Source organism: Phocoena sinus, chromosome X (assembly GCF_008692025.1).
Source record: "Phocoena sinus isolate mPhoSin1 chromosome X, mPhoSin1.pri, whole genome shotgun sequence".
Classification (NCBI taxonomy): Eukaryota; Metazoa; Chordata; class Mammalia; order Artiodactyla; family Phocoenidae; genus Phocoena; species Phocoena sinus.
In genome coordinates, this window is record NC_045784.1 from 96,055,723 (window position 1) to 96,074,783 (window position 19,061).

At 40.0% G+C, this 19,061-nt stretch overlaps 1 protein-coding gene across 1 annotated transcript; it reads left to right on the plus strand.

Annotated features, from left to right (window-relative positions):
- The first annotated feature begins 6,479 nt into the window (after positions 1-6,479).
- Positions 6,480-17,600, plus strand: RTL4 (retrotransposon Gag like 4). The gene is made up of 3 exons (XM_032618960.1): positions 6,480-6,529; positions 16,015-16,191; positions 16,982-17,600. The coding sequence occupies exons 1-3, from the start codon at positions 6,480-6,482 to the stop codon at positions 17,598-17,600; spliced, it is 846 nt and encodes a 281-aa protein (XP_032474851.1).
- Positions 17,601-19,061: the final 1,461 nt, after the last annotated feature.

Below are 19,061 nucleotides of genomic sequence, written 5' to 3' on the forward strand. Positions count from 1 at the left end.
ATAGAAATCAGAAGAAAGCTGGAGTAGCAATACTCATATCAGATAAAATAGACTTTAAAATAAAGACTATTACAATAGACAAGGAAGGACACTACATAATGATCAAGGGATCAATCCAAGAAGAAGATATAATTATAAATATATATGCACCCAACATAGGAGCACCTCAATATATAAGGCAAATGCTAACTGCCATAAAAGGCAAAATCGACAGTAACACAATAATAGTGGGGGACTTCAACACCCCACTTACACCAATGGATAGATCATACAGACAGAAAATCAATATGGAAACAGAAGCCTTAAATGACACATTCGACCAGATGGACTTAATTGATATTTATAGAACAGTCCATCCCAATGCAGGAGAATACACTTTCTTCTCAAGGGCACATGGAACATTCTCCAGGGTAGATCATGTCTTAGGTCACAAATCAAGCCTTGGTAAATTTAAGAAAATTGAAATCATATCAAGCATCTTTTCTGACCACAGCGCTATGAGATTAGAAATCACTTACAGGGAAAAAAATAAACTTAACCTCACAAACACGTGTTTATGCTACTAAACAACCAATTGATCACTGAAGACATCAAAGAGGAAATTAAAAAAATACCTAGAGACAAATGACAACACAAAAACCATGATCCAAGACCTATGGGACACAGCAAAAGCAATTCTAAGAGGGGAGTTTATAGCAATACAATCTTACCTCAGGAAACAAGAAAAATATCAAATAAACAACCTAACCTTACACCTAAAACAAGTAGATAAAAAAGAGCAAACGAAACCCAAAGTTAGTAGAAGGAAAGAAATCATAAAGATCAGAGCAGAAACAAATGAAATAGAGACAAAGAAAACAATAGAAAAGGTCAATGAAACTAAAAGCCGGTTCTTTGAAAAGATAAATGAAATCAATAAACCTTTAGCCAGACTTATTAGGGAAAAAAAGGGAGAGGGCTCAAATCAATAAAATTAGAAATGAAAAGGGAGAAGTTATAAATGACACCACAGAAATACAAAGGATCGTAAGAGACTCCTACAAGCAACTATATGCCAACAAAATGGACAACCTAGAAGAAATGGACAAATTCTTAGAAAGGTACAACCTCCAAAACTGAACCAGGAAAAAATAGAGAATATGAACAGACTAATCACAAGTACTGAAATTGAAACTGTTACTTAAAAACTTCTAACAAACAGGCAAATTCTATCAAACACTTAGAGAAAAGTTAACACGTATCCTTCTGAAACTATTCCAAAATATTGCAGAGGAAGAAACACTCCCAAGCTCATTCTATGAGGCCACCATCACCCTGATACCCAAACCAGACAAAGATATCACAGAAAAAGAAAATTAGAGGCCAATATCACTGATGAGCATAGATACAGAATTCCTCAACAAATACTACCAAACCAAATCCAACAATACATTGAAAGGATCATACACCATGATCAAATGGGATTTATCCCAGGGATGCAATGATTTTTCGATATATGCAAATCAATCAATATGATACACCACATTAACAAACTGAAGAATAAAACTGTATGATTATCTCAGTAGATGCAGAAAAAGCTTTTGACAAAATTCAACACCACTTATGATAATAAGTCTCCAAAAGCGGGTATAGAGAAAACACACATCAACATAATAAAAGCCATATACAACAAACGTACAGCTAACATCGTTCTCAATGGTGAAAATCTAAAAGTATTTCCCCTAAGATCAGGAAAAAGACAAGGATGTCCAATCTTGCCACTTTTATTCAACATAGTTTTGGAAGTCCTAGCCATGGCAATCAGAGAAGAAATAAAAGGAATCCAAATTGGAAAAGAAAAAGTAAAACTGTCACTCTTTGCAGATTACATGATACTATACATAGAAAATCCTAAAGATGCTACCAGAAAACTACTAGAACTCATCAAAGAATTTGGTAAAGTTGCAGGATACAAAAGTAATACACAGAAATCTGTTGCATTTCTATACACTAACAACTAAAGATCAGAAAGAGGAATTAAAGAAACAATCTCATTTACCATCACATCAAAAAGAATAAAATACCTAGGAATAAACCTACCTAAGGCGGCAGAAGACCTCTGCTCAGAAAACTATAAGATTCTGATGAAAGACATCAAAGACGACACACACAGATGGAGATATATACTGTATTCTTGGATTGGAAGAATGAATATTGTCAAAATAACTATACTACCCAAAGCAATCTACAGACTTCCCAGAATTAGAACAAAAAATTTTACAATTTGTATGGAAACACAAAGACCACAAATAGCCAAAGGAATCTTGAGAAAGAAAAATGGGGCTGGAGGAATCAGGCCCCCTGGCTTCAGACTATACTACAAGGCTATAGTCATCAAAAGAGTATGGTGCTGGCCCCCAAACAGAAATATAGACCAATGGAACAGGATAGAAAGTCCAGAGATAAACCCATGCACCTATGGTCATCTAATCTATAACAAAGGAGGCAAGAATATACAATGGAAAAAATACAGTCTCTTCAATAAGTGGTGCTGGGAAAACTGGACAGCTACCTATAAAAGAATGAAACTAGAACACTCCATAACACCATACCGAAAAATAAACTCAAAATGGATTAAAGACCTAAATGTAAGGTCGGATAATATAAAACTCTTAAAGGAAAACATAGGCAGAATACTCTCTGACATAAATTGCAGCAATATCTTTTTGGATCCACCTCCTAGAGTAATGAAAATAAAAACAAAAATAACAAATGGGACCTAATTAAACTTAAAAGATTTGCACAGCAAAGGAAACCATAAACAAAACAAAAAGACAACCCACAGAATGGGAGAAAATATTTACAAACAATGAGATTGACAAGGGATTAGTCTCCAAAATATATAAACAGAGGGTGTGGAGAAAAGATAACCCTCTTGCACTGTTGGTGGGAATGTAAACTGGTACAGCTACTATGGGGAACAGTATGGAGGTTCCTCACAAAACTAAAAATGGAGCTACCATATGATCCAGCAATCCCACTCCTGGACATATATCCAGAGAAAACCATAACTGGAAAAAATACATGCACCCCAATGTTCATTGCAGCACTATTTACAATAGCCAAGACATGGAAGCAACCTAAATGTCCATTGACAGAGGAATGGATAAAGAAGCTGTGGTACATATATACAATGCACTATTACTCAGCTATAAAAAAGAATGAAATAATGACATTTGTAGCAACATGGATGGACTTAGAGACTGTCATACTAAGAGAAATAAGTCAGAGAAAGACAAATATTATATGATATGGCTTATTTGTGAAATCTAAAATAAATGGTACAAATTAACTTTACAAAACAGAAATAGAGTCACAGATATAGAAAACAAATTTATAGTTACCAAAGGGAAAGGGGGGGGATAAATTACGAGATTGGGATTAACATATCCACACTACTGTAGGTAAAATAGATAACTAATAAGGACCTACTGTATAGCACATGGAACTCTACTCAATATTCTATAATAACCTATATAGGAAAACAATCTAAAAAAGAATGGATACATGTATATGTATAACTGATTCTCTTTGCTGTACCCCTGAAACTAACAACATGGTAAATCAACTATATGCCAATAAAACTTTTAAAAATAAATAAAATAATGAATTCAGGGTGGGGTCATGTCCATATAGAGCCCAGAACCAGGAAAGTAAGCCTATCAGCTTTCTCCGGTTCCTCATAGCTCCATCTCCTTATAGGCTTCACTAGTAGGCCTCAACTCACACTGGTTCTTGAGCCAATACTGGTAGAGTCATGGGGGCTTTAAGCTGATTAAACTCCCACCTACACCATCAAATCAAAGGTAGGGAGTATGGGGATCTGAATGGCTGATTTTCAGCATTCCTTTATCCTCTGCAATGATGGCCAAACTTGACTGAGTTAATCAAAACTATGGTTTCTGCCACTATTGATTTTTGGGCTTTCAGTCCTTTCTCTGGGGCTTGAGGTTGGATGTGATAAAGAGTTAAGAGCTCCTCTCCTTTCTTCTAGAATCACTGAGAGTCAATCATTTCCCTCTCTGGGTCTCAATATTCCTGGAATAACCTAGAACAGGGGACTTCATGTTTCATGGTGATGCTGCCCATATCCTGGAGACTTATCTCATGACTTTGAAAAAAATCTGCCAATACACTTGTAAACAATATTTTCATATGAGAATGATTAAAAACCACCTGGATAGAAAAAAAATGGAAGGAAGAGGAAAGCAAGTGTCCTCTATACATCTGCCACTATCTATGACAAATACACTTGAGGCCACCTAGCCCAGTGCACTGCCTCCACTATAAGTCAACTCAAATCCATTTCCTGGCTGTTGCTTTAGCCATCTCTGAGTATACTGATTCCATGTTTTGTTCACTCATGTATACAAGTTCATCTCCAGATCTAATGAACATTTCCTTGATACAGTTTCATTCTATTTCTTTCTTGATTTATTTTTTATGAAGACAGAGATCATTGGGAACATTTTACTCTGGCACTGCTCTTCAGGGTCTCCCTACAGACTGAATAACTGAGGCCTGCTGGCAGGTCACAACCAGTTTCCTTTATGACACATTCTTACAGAAGACAGGAAGACTTGACAGTCTGACAGACACTTAAAATGTGAAGATGAATAAAAGATACATCACTCCTGATGGATATATATATAAAAAAAGCTGTCAGTCGATGTAAGCAGTATTCTAAAAACATACAGTACCATATCAGTGCTAGAGGGTGCTGGATACAAAAAAGAGTTGGCAGATGGACAATTTTTGATAGTCAGGTCTATGTGGATGTGAAAACCAAGCTGAGAAGGAGTTTGTTAGTCCTCATTTGTTACCCTGCTTTGAAAATCACATTTGGAAGCTTTGCTTTCTTTCTCTTTGACTTCCTTCAAGAGCTACATTATCAGCCAGTAGGTAGACTGGATGATGATCTAGATGCTATGTTTAATGTGAGTGGTGTCAGGCAGGAAATTCTAGCCAAAACATCTTACTCACTGGCTGTTGCTTTGCCTGAAATTCTACCATTAGAGATTCTGATTTGGGAATATACTACAACTCAGACGCTCTGGAAAAGGGAAATCTTTAGCTTACTCTAGTGAAGATTGATTTCCAGCCATTTGTGGTACCAGGGCATTAAGGATTGGGGGTTAACTGGAAGTCAGGTGAAAGGGCAGAGAACAGAAAGGAAGAATCAGAAGTCACAGAATTTCGATATTATCTACTTCACATTGTCACAGAAATATCTGAGTATATTCATCCTAACCTTTATCTGGTACATGAATCTGCTTCAGAACATCCCCATGAGGTGTTCATCCAATTGCTACTTAAATGCTTTTAGTGATAGGGAGCACCTTTCTTATTGACGTTCACTCTATTATAAGGCAGTTCTAAACTCTAGAAAGTTCTATGTTATAGGAATTCCAAATCTGTCTCCTTGCATCTTCCATACTGTTGATGTTTGTTCTTCATAGAATTAGATTGCCTCCCTCCCTGGATAGGTACAGGCAGCTTTACTGATTCCCTACCCTCAGGCAAAAAATGAAGTCTCTCCTCCCATTTCTTACCACATACCTCAAAGGACATGGGGATAGGATGATAGTGAGCAGCCAATAGGGGAATGATCTAATGGCTCAAGGCCCTTCAGGAGCTTCTGTAAAACTCCATACAAATAAAATGTAAAAGACTGACAATGCCAAGTGTTGGCAAGAATGTATGACTGGAACACTCATGTACTGTTGGTGAGAATGAAAAATAGTATAGCCATTTTGGGAAAGAGTTTTCAGTATCTTGTAAAGTTAAACAGTCTTACCATATGACCTACGCCTAGGTATTTAACCCAAGAGAAATGAAAATATATTTGTACACAAATGCTCATAGTAGCTTTACATGTAATGACCCCAAACTGGAAACAACCTAAATGTCCATCAATAAGGTAAACAAGATGTGTTATATCCATACAATAGAATATTTTTGGCAATAAAAAGGAATGAGGTACTGATACATGCCACAACATGGATGAACCCCAAAAACATGCTAAGTGAAGAAAGCCAATCACAAAAGACGACATACTGTATGATTACATTTATATGAAATGTCTAGAAAGGGCAAATCTATAGAAAGTAGATTCATGATTACCTGGGGCCAGGGATGGGGAAACTGACTGCAAAGGAATATGACAGAATTTTGTAGTAATGGACATATTTTATATCTCAAATGTGGTGGTGGTTTTATATATATGTATATACATATATATATATATACACACACACATATATATTTGTCAAAGCTCATTAACTCTACATACTAAACTGATGAATTTTTTTATATGTAAATTATATCCCCAATATACTTTGAGATTTTTTAAAAGTCAGGCAGAGGCCAGCTTTCTGCAGAATCATGTTACTGCTGGTACCTTTGCATCCCCAGTTATCCTTTGGGAACTCCAAGTGCCAATGGCGGCAGCATCCTCAATGCAGAGGTCACCAAGAACACAGATACACAAGTAGGTGGAAAGAGCTGTCTTATTGGAAATATGATCCAATGAGAAAAGATGGAGAAGTAGACATGACCTTACTGAAATCTGGGGCTCAAGACAGAAGGGCTTTGCAAAGAGGGCATTTTGAGTCTATAATAAGCAAAGGCCATAAATAAAATGAGGTTGCTGCTGCAACTTGAGTTGCTAGAGAATCCCACTCCTTCTCATGTGGTCTTTTCCCATCCCCCAGAATCTGCCCCACTGCTGAAGCTTGTGGCCCGATTATGCTTGGGGCATGACACGTGAGAGGTAAATAATTCCTCTGTCTTCACTTAAGGGTGGTTGAAAATACCATATCTTTAAACAACTCTTGTCTGGATTATTTTGTACTCATTTTCTTTCCAAATCTGATAGATAAATTTTTTTTTTTTTTTTTTTTTTTTTTTTTTTTTAGATAAATTTTTTGACCAAGGGCCTGGGCATATCTGAAACTCTTCTAAGAAGAGAGTAGCCACGAACTAAATGACCCATTTGTCCTAGCATAGTACATTCTCAAGGGTCTTCAAGGTTTCTCACTGCTCTGGCTAAGTTCACCATAAGTCTAGGGCTGGGACATCCGCCTCCTGAGCATTAGTCTTACTGCCACAAGTCTTTATCTATATTTCTATCTGGTTAACTCAGGCATTTGTAATGCAAAAACATGCTGATATGCTCTGGAACAGGGCTGAGTTTTTCACTCACTTCAGGGAATAATAATAGAAGAGTTATATTGGGAAGGGGAAACAGTAAGACCACTTTGCTACTATCTAGTTTTTTTTTTTTTTTTTTTTTGCGGTATGCGGGCCTCTCACTGTTGTGGCCTCTCCCGTTGCGGGGCACAGGCTCCGGACGCGCAGGCCCAGCGGCCATGGCTCACGGGCCCAGCCGCTCCGCGGCATGTGGGATCCTCCCGGTCCGGGGCACGAACCCGCGTCCCCTGCATCGGCAGGCGGACTCTCAACCATTGCGCCACCAGGGAAGCCCTACTATCTAGTTTTAACTATTATATGTCTGTCATGGGCAGATATTATAAATTCAACAAAGAATTACTGAGCACCTCTATGTGTAGGGAAGTATGCTAGGACTTAGGGATATAGAAATGAAATTGGATGATGCCTGTCTTGATTAGCTCATAATCTAATAGAAAAAATGAGCATATAATAATTTATTACAAGTGATATGAGTGTTTCAAAGGAGAAACACTAAGACATGTTATATGCTAAGTGAATTAGCTTAAGCCACTTGCTTCACATCAAGAATCACCTTCCTCCAAATTCCCAGATAGACACTGGAGCAGGTGACAAGGACGTTTGGTAGGTAACCTTCCAGTGTCTACAGAAAATATGCTATCAGTGGCTTCTATCATTGCTGTCTGCTGGATGCCAGGAACTTTACATATAGTATCTCAACTCATCACAGCTACTTTGCAATACAGATTTTACAGATGTGAAAACTAAGGTTCAGAGAGGTAACTTGCCCAAGGTCTCAGAGCTTTGGCTTAACTCAGATTGGGATTTTAATCTAAATTCTTTCTAACTCCCAAACCCATGATTCTTCCACTGTTTCAAACTACTTTCAGGATGTAGTGTTTTTAGGAGCAAGAGTTGAGGATGCTAGTCCCAGATCTAATACTAAATAGTTGTATGTCCTTAGACAATTCTTTCTTTATCTGTTGGTGGGAGTGTTGAAGACACGCCTTGCCTACTTCATATTTTATCAAAATGATAAATGAGACAGTAGGAGAAGACTTAGATCACATAAAATGCTCTGCGTATGGGTGGGATGTTACCAATTACTGAATAACATTAAAAGGTTGCTTCTTCACCATACTCTATAATCACCGCATCACTTGTTCACTCATAGTCAAGGCTGGGAGAGGAAAGAAAGGCTAACTGGAAAGGGTTTGGGATTGGAACATAGCAGAGAGAGTCATAACATGACCTGAATAATTTTCCATTTCTTCAGCCTTAAATTCTTCACCTCTAAAGTTGGAACATTAATCTGTGGCTTTAGGAGACTTTTTTTTTTTAACATCTTTATTAGAGTATAATTGCTTTACAATGGTGTGTTAGTTTCTGCTTTATAACAAAGTGAATCAGCTATACATATACATATATCCCAATATCCCCTCCCTCTTGCGTCTCCCTCCCTCCCACCCTCCCTATCCCACCCCTCTAGGTGGTCACAAAGCAATGAGCCAATCTCCCTGTGCTATGCGGCTGCTTCCCATGAGCTATCTATTTTACGTTTGGTAGTGTACATATGTCCATGCCACTCTCCCACTTCGTCCCAGCTTACCCTTCCCCATCGCCGTGTCTTCAAGTCCATTCTCTACATCTGCGTCTTTATTCCTGTCCTGCCCCTAGGTTCTTCAGAACCATTTTTTGTTTTTCAGAACCATTTTTCTTTTGATTCCGTATATATGTGTTAGCATACGATATTTGTTTTTCTCTTTCTGACTTATTTCACTCTGTATGACAGACTCCAGGTCCATCCACCTCACTACAAATAACTCAATTTCGTTTCTTTTTATGGCTGAGTAATATTCCATTGTATATATGTGCCACCTCTTCTTTATCCATTCATCTGTCGATGGACACTTATGTTGCTTCCATGTCTTGGCTATTGTAAGTAGATCTGCAATGAACATTGCGGTACATGACTCTTTGAATTGTGGTTTTCTCAGGGTATATGCCCAGTAGTGGGATCGCTGGGTCGTATGGTAGTTCTATTTTTAGTTTCTTAAGGAACCTCCATATTGTTCTCCATAGTGGCTGTATCAATTTACATTCCCACCAACAGTGCAAGAGAGTAGCCTTTTCTCCACACTCTCTCCAGCATTTATTGTTTGTAGATTTTTTGACGATGGCCATTCTGACTGCTGTGAGGTGATACCTCATTGTAGTTTTGATTTGCATTTCTCTAATGATTAGTGATGTTGAGCATTCTTTCATGTGTTTGTTGGCAATCTGTATATCTTCTTTGGAGAAATGTCTATTAGGCCCATTTTTGGATTCGGTTGGTTTTTTTTTTGATATTGAGCTGCATGAGCTGCTTGTAAATTTTGGAGATTAATCCTTTGTCAGTGGCTTCATTTGCAAATATTTTCTAGGAGACTTCTGATAATTGAAAAACTTCTGATAAATGAAAAACATGATATGGACTAAGTTGTTTATATTAAGTTTTCTCCACCTTGAGCAGGGCCGCAGGTTGCCTGCATACCACAGGGGCATGGCAAAGCCAAAAAAAAAAAGCTTAAATCTAAGTGGGCTAGGCTCTGTCAGCTCATCAGTTGCAAGTGGTGTTCATCACTAAGTGAATTGCACTTAATGAATTAAAGATGAAAGAGGCAGCAGGGAGCACAAATGCAGGAGAAGACCTTTCACTTCAAATTTAAAGGGCTCATTTTATGACTATTTAAGATCTGCAGATCAGAATTTTTCCATTCTTCCTCTAATTGTTTACTTGAAACAGCATATACTGTTTGAAATGACGGGGGCATTGGGAATGGACAGAGGAACAAAGATAAATCCTGAAATTGGTAAACAAAGTCTGCTGTAGCTTAGTCAGAGTCTCCTCTAGGAACAGGAGCTCTGAGGTAGGTGGGCAAGGTGGGTAAGGTTCAGGTTAGCTGTAGATCTGAGGATCAGATTCTAGATTGCATACAACTAGTTGTCAGTTTCATCACCTGTATTTTACTCCTCACCAAGTAGTAATGCTAACTCTGCTTGCATTCTTCCAATGATATGGAACTCATAAATTACTTCATGGAGACAATCATCCCACCTCCACCTCTACCCTCCCAAACGTCTTCAGATAGTGCCTTACTTGTCTCTGAGAACAAGTATTCCACACAGGAGTCCTTCAGAGACAGTTACACATGTATCAAGTTTCCCCTTTGACCCTTGACTTTACTTAAAATCTCAGTGCCTTGGTTTTCTGACCTGAAAAATGACAAAACTGTGGTCAAGATTGAATGAGGTAATGAATATTAAACTTATTTTTAAGATACTTAAATTTCTGTACACATAGACAGTGAAACTCAATGGGGATAAGAACCTAATCATTCCTTTCTGGTTGTTCTTTTAATATTTTCACATATTGATTAGATGGGTATGGTGATAGCTCAACCCAGATTTATTGAGATGGTCCCAATTTAGAATGTTATCTCACTGTTCTTATAAAACATGACAAGGTGCACATTCAGTTATGTAAAGCACTCTCCCAGACTGCTTCCTTGAACCTAGAAGTAGTGAAGAAGTCTTTGTCAGACATGATCATATGTTTTGCCTTGCCAAAAAATAAAAATCATTGAATTTATGGGGCTTAAGGAAGAAAGGAAGATAGTGGATAGAAAGCCAAAAACTGGTGATACCAATGCCTGCTGGGCTTTCCCTCAAGCTCAGACCACTTCTACAGAGATCCCATCCCCCTGCTTGCTTACTCAGCTTCCTCCCATTTTGATCAGATTTTCACGACTGGATTCCAGGTCTTATTTTTCTTGTCACAATTTTAACCTCAGGCTACTACTGGTAGGGATTCTTTTGCTTGTCCTTCCCCTAGCCCTTTATCATCTTAGTGTGTCCATCAACACAGATTTACATAAGGCCCATGGAACCAGCCCTGTGCAAGGTATTGTGGGAGTTTAAAAGAAAGAGGCTTCCTCCAGGAGGGAACATAAAATCATGTGTCCTTCCACACAGTTCAGGGAGCGGAGAAGTTAGTAAGGGTCTGAGTAGTCAGAGGAGGCTGCATCGAGGAGGCTGAACTTAAGCTGAACATAGGAAGAAGAGGGCTTTTAGGTGAGGGGAGAAAAAGATTAAAAGCAGGAGTGGGCATGATTACATGTTCTGAAGTGCAGGTAGGGGCTTGGCTTCCTTATATGTAAAATGCAAATAATCATACCTACTTCATAAGACTACCGTGAGGATCATACAGTCTACAAGAGAGGTAACAAACGCACGTTCAGCATGTTGCAGTTATCCCTCCAGACCCCATGGCAGACACTGACAATCCTTCACAACATTCTACCAGTGAGGCCAGTTACAGGTCCAGAATCCTCTTACACACAGCTCCAGGCAGCCAGTACCAATCAGAGTACGTAAGCTGGCATGAATTAGGTACTCAAGAAATCACAAGTGTTATTACCAAAGACCTACAAAGATGTTGGATACAACTGAAGGAAAACAGGACTTTTCTTTCCTATTCTTACCAAATACAAATGAAAATCTCTGCATTTACAGTGTGTCAGAGGCCTGCCATGTCTTCAGCGCTTGCAGGTCTGAAATGAGACTTCGACCCAATCCTGCTGCAAAGGTTATCTGCCATATGTTATAACATCTCTTATGAGCTGTAAGTAGCAGCACACTCGATCTTCAGGAGTTGACAAACCTCCAAAACATGGCTACTTTCCCCGAAGTCTTCATTTCACCACCCATATAACGTTGGTACCCCTCAATTGAAATCAAATTGGCAAGTACAGCAAAGAAGCAATAGAGTCTATCTTTGGGGTTTTTCCTTGACTCCATATAATACTCTGTGTTCAACCCTAGTGCTATGATGTCCACCTAATGGCAGATCACCTTGCCTTCCATCCAGTGTCCAGATCCTTGCCTTCCTAGAAAAACTCTCCCATTCCTTCTAGGCATTTTTCTTTATTGGATTGAGAGAGAAGAACAGTGTAAATGGGTCATGTATTGCTGGGATGATGTTATCGGTCATGATTCTGGCTGGTGACTGAGCAGAATCATTCAGACATGTGCTGTGGTTGCCAGCAGAGACAGTAGGCAAAGGAGAGAAGGTAGGTGAAGGAGGAGACTGGGAAACATGACCTTAGGAGGAATGTTAAATAGACCCAAGGAGCAGGAAGGTTGATACGGCTCCTTAATAGAGCTGTGCACATTCGAAAGGAAGACTGGGAAACTGACAGGGAATACTTGTAGATAGTGTTCACGACATGTTGAACTTCATAAGCAGCTAGGCCATGGGTCCAGCTGAGCCAGAAGGAAGGTTGACGCTTAAAGGAAGGTATGAGGTCTGAGTCATAGCAATAGGCATTTTGATCCCAGCTGGGCTGCTCTGTCTATGATATGGGGATAAGAGAACGATTTTTCTACCTCATTCACAGGCAGAGCAGAGCAGAATAGTACATAACTCCCAGCAGGAACTACAGAGTCCTGAGAGCAGGGTCAACTCAATTGCTACTCTCTCTCTTGTCTCTGAGCCAGCTACATCTCACACGCCTGAGCCAGGTCTGCACTAGCCCACTGTTTAGAGGTGACCATGCAGCCTCAAGCAGAGTCTAGGAAAGAAGCAATCTACATATCACACGCTTCAGGGGCCACGTTTGGAGTCAAATATTTTCTACTTTCAAAAAAGTAGATAGTGCCGAAGCAGAAAGGGCCTTTTGAGATTACCCAGCCTACAGTTTTTTGAAAGTGTTGCTGGGGAAATTTCTGCATCAGCATCACTGACAGAGCTTGATTAAAATGCAAATTATCTGGCCTCATCCCAGACCCACTGAATCACACTGTTCAGGGGTGAGGCCCCAAAATCTGTATGTTAAAATTCCAGGGGATTCTGAAGTATCCTGAAATTTGAGAACCTCTGACAAATACAGGAGTTTTGTGTGGGCAGTCACCCAATATTCCCAAGGTAAAATCTGAAGACTTCTTAACACAGAATAATTTGGGGTGCCTATAAAAAAAAATCATATTCCTAGGTCTCCTGTTAACCTTCCTGAATCAGAATTTCTTATCTTAATAAACTTCAAGAAACCCAATCCCGTCATTATACAGATATAGAAACTGACCCAGAGAGAGGAAGTGACTTGCCCAAGGTTGTCAGTATAGATAGTGGCAGAGCTGGGGTCACACCCAAGTCTTCAGACAAGTTCAAACAGTATGCCCCTGTGGTCACCTTATCAGGGTTACTTATCTATCAGTTTAGCTCCTATGACCACAGCATTCCTTAGAAGATCTGGAGAACAAGAGTAAGAATGCAACTGCTTTGGGTAGTTGCATGACCCTAGTTCAATCTTCTCCAATGAGTTATGTAGAACAGCTTGAAAATAAAGCAGTGTAAGGTCACAAAGCTCCCTTACAGGCAGCAGGATACTACAGGTCCTTCTCCAAATGGGGTCTTAGGGGACTCCAGAGTGAAGTAGTTTTATATCTGGGGAAACTCTTAACTATGGCTTTGGTTCAAACGGAACACAAACATCAAAGTGACCTGCAATAGTTTACTAAACCTATTTTTGTGTTGTTTTTGTAGTTGAAGCACATACTGATTAAGGAAAAGCTTAAGCATATGCAGTTTTCTATCAGACCTGGTCCAAGCTCACTAGTCTGATCCCTCAAGCCTGTGCATTTGAGTTATGAGCTCTGTCTCTACTTTGTCTCCGAAAGACTGTGGTCTGGAACTCCTCCAAGACTGTCGGCTCTTCCCCCAGGATCTGCTGGAACAATCCAATAGAAGGCCATTGACCTCTAAAAGGAGAGCAATTTCCAAAATGATAAGGCAAGGTAGATTTTCTTTGAGGGATTAAGCAACTGCCATTGACAACAGTGCCATTGTATGATTTGCATTTGGGCTAATGCTTATAATTTTAGCAAGTGTTTCACCAGTGCTACATAATTAGAAAAATTAAATGATCTGCCACTTTGAATACATAATTCTGTAAAGAAACCGGAGACCTCTACAGATATTCTGGAACTTCTGAGGGTGGAGTCAAAGGGCAGAAAGCAGGGACAGAGAAGGAAAAGTTATAATTGCACCCCAGAAAAAAGAGTTTGGTAGAGGTCCACAAACCCTTAGCTTCAATTCTGAAATCAAAAAGCTCTGTACAACAGAAGCTTTTTTTTTTTTTTAAATTTGGTGCCAAAACTTATTTGGCAGAAAAACCTGACCTGAGCTGACATGAACTTAGTCTTTATCTCTTTTAGTATGAATATTCAGACATTTTTTTTCCTGCAGAAATGTTAATGGCTTAATTATGGGATGTTTTCCCAGACATTACTGGGAGTGTTATGTAATAAACAGTACATACTCTATGTTACTTTTCTAAAATCTGAAAATAATTTAAATTCTAAAACACAGACTGTGGACCTAGAATAATGATAGCTAACATTTATGGAGCATCTGCCATCTGCATGAAGCTGTGCTAATCTCTTTTCATCTCATTTAATCTTCATGACACCAAGAGGCACGTATTAATATCATCTCCATTTTAAAGTTTGGAACTGATTCTCACAGAGGTTAAGTAACTTGTCCAGAGTCACACAACTTTTGGCCAAGCCAGGGTTTGGACCCAGGTCAGTCTGACTCTAGAGCCTACATGCTGAACTCTTGCTCTCTGCTACCTGGGAGAGATGAGCAGTTGTTAAGAACAGTGTGGGCAACTTGTGGCTTTATATGGAGGTGGAATTGGCTACCACCTATTCTACCTCATTTGAGGGTCAGCCTCCTACCCCCAAATATGTCTCCTCCCCATCCCTACTTCTCTGAGATGCTACTGATATGGCTTTATTGCATGATATTTGTATGGATGGCTTTTCTCACAAGGAGCACCATCATCAGAAATCTGCCAGCCAACCTGTACAGGTTCCTGGCATCCACTCCAGACTTACTGAATCAGAATTGCTAGAGATTGGGACCAAGTGGATTTTTGCACACATTAAAGTTTGAGGAAACAAAAATGAATACCCTGAGAAAGGCCAATCATTAACACTCAATAATTAATTAACATATTAGCTATCAGTTGACACCTAGCTGGGTTGACAGGAATAAACTCATGGATGGGCACCTGTAACGTGAAAGATGTCTGAAAGGTAAATAGTAGACTAGATGGGTGAGGTATGGAAAGGAAGAATGAAAGGAGGTATGACAGTATCTTTCTACTTCGGCGTTATGCACTGAGGGTGGAGCCTCACCACTGGCATTGTTCAGCTGCGCTGGAACAATCTTGGGAGCAAATCTCTCATTTTTTGTTGCTACTCAGAGCACCTATCCATTGTCTCATTGATACTCACAGCAACCCTTTGAGGTAGACCAGATAGTCATCCTCATGAGATAAAAAGAAATTGAGAAGCAAATGAGTTCTTCAAATCATCCAACTGATAGTGTTTGGGCAAGTCTCTGGCCCCCCATCGTACACTATTTCATTCTTCCAATAATTTCTTCCATAGGTTTCGAGAGGAGGTGCCATCAAATGAAACCTAGGGAATCAAATCTTGCTTTCAGTGATACATATTTTTTGTTTTTGCCCACTGATGGCCGATTTAAATACATTTAAATACTACACAAGGAAAGGACAGTGAGAGGAATTACATAGCAGAATAGTTCAACCAACATACAATATGTTTGGGGTTTGTTTTAAACTTTTACTGGTTGCTATATTCTTGTTATCAATGCAGGGAAGACTGCTGAACATTTTGATCTTTATAATTTAAGAATATTCTGTTCTTCTTTGCTAGGTTCTCAATCTCACCTCTTCATCTTGCCTGTGATGTCTTAATCATGTCCATGGCAACCAAATGTGACCTCAGACACAGACTAGAAAGCCAGAAAAAATGGATTAACTACCACCACAGCAATCGGATCCTCACAGCACTGCAGGCTATGATTGGAGCACTGAGGGTCAAGTCCAACCAGTGAGTATTCCAATTCTGGCTAAGTGCTCTGTAGAGCAACACTTCTCAAACTTCAATGCACATTCGAATCACCTGGAGAATCTTGTTAAAATGGAACACTGATTCAGTAGGTCTGGGGTGGGACCTTAGAGTCAGCATTTCCAACAACCTCCCTGGTGATGCCAAAACTGCTGATTCCCTGATCGTTTGGAGTAGCAAAGGGCAAGAACTACATTTGTAGTCCTGGAGGAAGTGCTGTTTTGGACAGCAGTTCTGATGAACAGGCCGGCTCTGATATTAACTAGTTGTATGACCTCGGGCAAACATTTTTACTTCTCTAGGTCTCTGTTTTCTCATCTGTGAAATTACAAATTTGGCCTGGATGATTTCTATGATCACTTTGGATTGTAAAACTCTTTGATTCTCTGATAAAGAAAGATACTTTAGAATCAAAGGCTTAGTCTGAGGGCAAATTGCCTCCATATTACCAAGAAGGGGAGTGGGGAGAGAAATCTACTGTAACTTTTGTATTTATCTTCTTAATTCCAAATCTTCTATGTGTCCTAAGGTAATTTATTTCTTCTGAATGTGCAGAACATTGGCATTCTCCATGAAGAAGAGGCAACACTGAGTAGTGGACAACAGTTTTTGGCATTTCTCAGCTCTCAGCATACCCTTGTGACTTCTTCATAGTTAACAGATTTGGCTACTTGCTCATGACACCGTCTGTCTGATCACAGAGCAAAACCACTGTCTGCTCATTGGTATCCAATATTGGTACTCAATTCTGCTTAGTCTCACTTGATTCCAGAAGATACAGTAGAGAATTACACAGAATCACCACCTACCAGAGTGCTCTGTTGAAGCAATATGAGAACTTTGTTCTTGAGTTACAGCAGTCATTTGGTGAGCCCACAAAACAGGAAATGAACCCCTTGATGAATGCTAAGGTTGACAAAAGGGACAACTTCTCTCAGAAGGATGCCACTACTTTCCAGCTCCTTGCTCAAAATCTGAGATATAATGAAACCAATCAGAGGGATCACTTCCAAGAGGAACTAGCTGACTCCATTCAGGCTGAAGTAAGTGGCACAGATCTGACGGACAATCTCCCAGACCTTATCACTCAGTGTATTCAGTTGGATAAGAAACGTAGTGACAGGCCAGAGCTCCTGCAGCCAGAGGCCCAGATCCCAGTGTTGGCTTCCCTGATCCGCCACCAAGCCCTCTCCAACCCCACAGGCCCACCACCCAAGGAAGACCCTATACAGCTTCGAGGAAGCCAGCTGCCTCTCACGCCAGCCAAACGAGCCCGCCAGCAAGAAACTCAGTCATGCCTCTACTGCAGCCAGGCTGGTCACTTCACAAGAGATTGCCTTGCCAAACGTTCTCGAGCCCCAGCAAGGATAAATAACCCGGCTCACCAGTAAGAGGAGCCCAGGCAGGTCACATTGTAAACTTATACCCCTCTCACCTCCGGCCTCATTGATTTATATCCTGCATTCACATTTAAAATACAGATGGGGAACTGGGATACCACTTTACGGTCATGAACTCCTAGGCTTCTGAGAATTTAGACAACCAGATCTTGTTCATTTGGTGACTCATCACCAAACTTGATAAAGCAATGATGAAAACAATTCCCAGGCACTTTATACAGTTGGGACTAATTTCCCAAGTGTACTGAAAGCCTGCAGGAAAAACTCTGCCCAGTCTGACCCAGTGGAAACCACCCTGGAAATACATTGGGAACTCCATCCCCACCGATAGGTGATAGATACCTGGGTTGAGTTTGTTGGCCCAAGGCCTTCACCCTTACTCTCATTGGTCTGTGTCCTAGTCCCCTGTTGGTTTAGGACTCTTGGCTGAAGTCCCAGTTGCATTTCCATATCCTACCAACATTTTCCTACTAGAGGCTGAATCCTGCTCCACCTACAGATTAGAGTCCAGCTTAACACAAACCAACCTTCATGGAAACACAGCTATGCCACCTTTTCATACAGCTATATATTTTGCTACTATTTAAAGACTGCTGCTTGCTCAAAAGTAATCTCTTGGCTATTGACAAACTAGAATGGTATGGCCCTTTGAGCAGTCTGCTTGGAACTTTGGGTCCACTTCTTTGAGAGTTAGCCCTTCAGGCAGGTATGTGTTTTTAGCCAAGCCCTAGCTTTTCTCCAACAACCTACTTCAGGTTCCAGCATGCCTTATGGCCAAGTCAAAATGCTCTAGGATAATGACCTCTAACAAGTACTTAGTGTGTCCCATCATAATGACTGTGTCTGAAGCATGTCCCTGCTGCCTTAGACAGGGAACCTGGCTAACTAAATCTCCACTGAAGACCGAGGATCAGGCCCTTCAGTAGTTTCTGACTTTAGAGGCCTCAGTGTGGTCACCATCTAGGATCACTGCTCATTGATGCTAAGCTCTACCCTTATGGACCACCTCTGGGGACCTTCATCTAGTTGAGGCTCTTGAAGAGCAATTAATGGCAGACAATTTTCTGAACCGTCTCACATTTCAAATCCTGGGGCATATACATCAACACCATCTGTACATAAAACTCACGAAATGGGGGTATGATTGCTTGTGTTGTACTTTTGGCATACATTAACTCTGTGTATGGATTCCTAATGCTTCTGAGCAAAAGTAGTGCTATGCTGAAAAGGTAAAAATCCCTAAAATGTCAAGGATATGCAGTGATGATAATCGGTGTTTTCTGGTAATTACCTGCTCTTTGTTCCCTGCTTCTTAGGGCTGATGTATGTCCCCATAATGGATTTCCTGAAGTAAAATCAGTAATTCCATATTTCCTAGCAGCCATCAAGGCCTCTCAGAACACGAAGCGCCACTGTAGTCTGGCCTGGAGAATTATGCTTTGATGATACCTA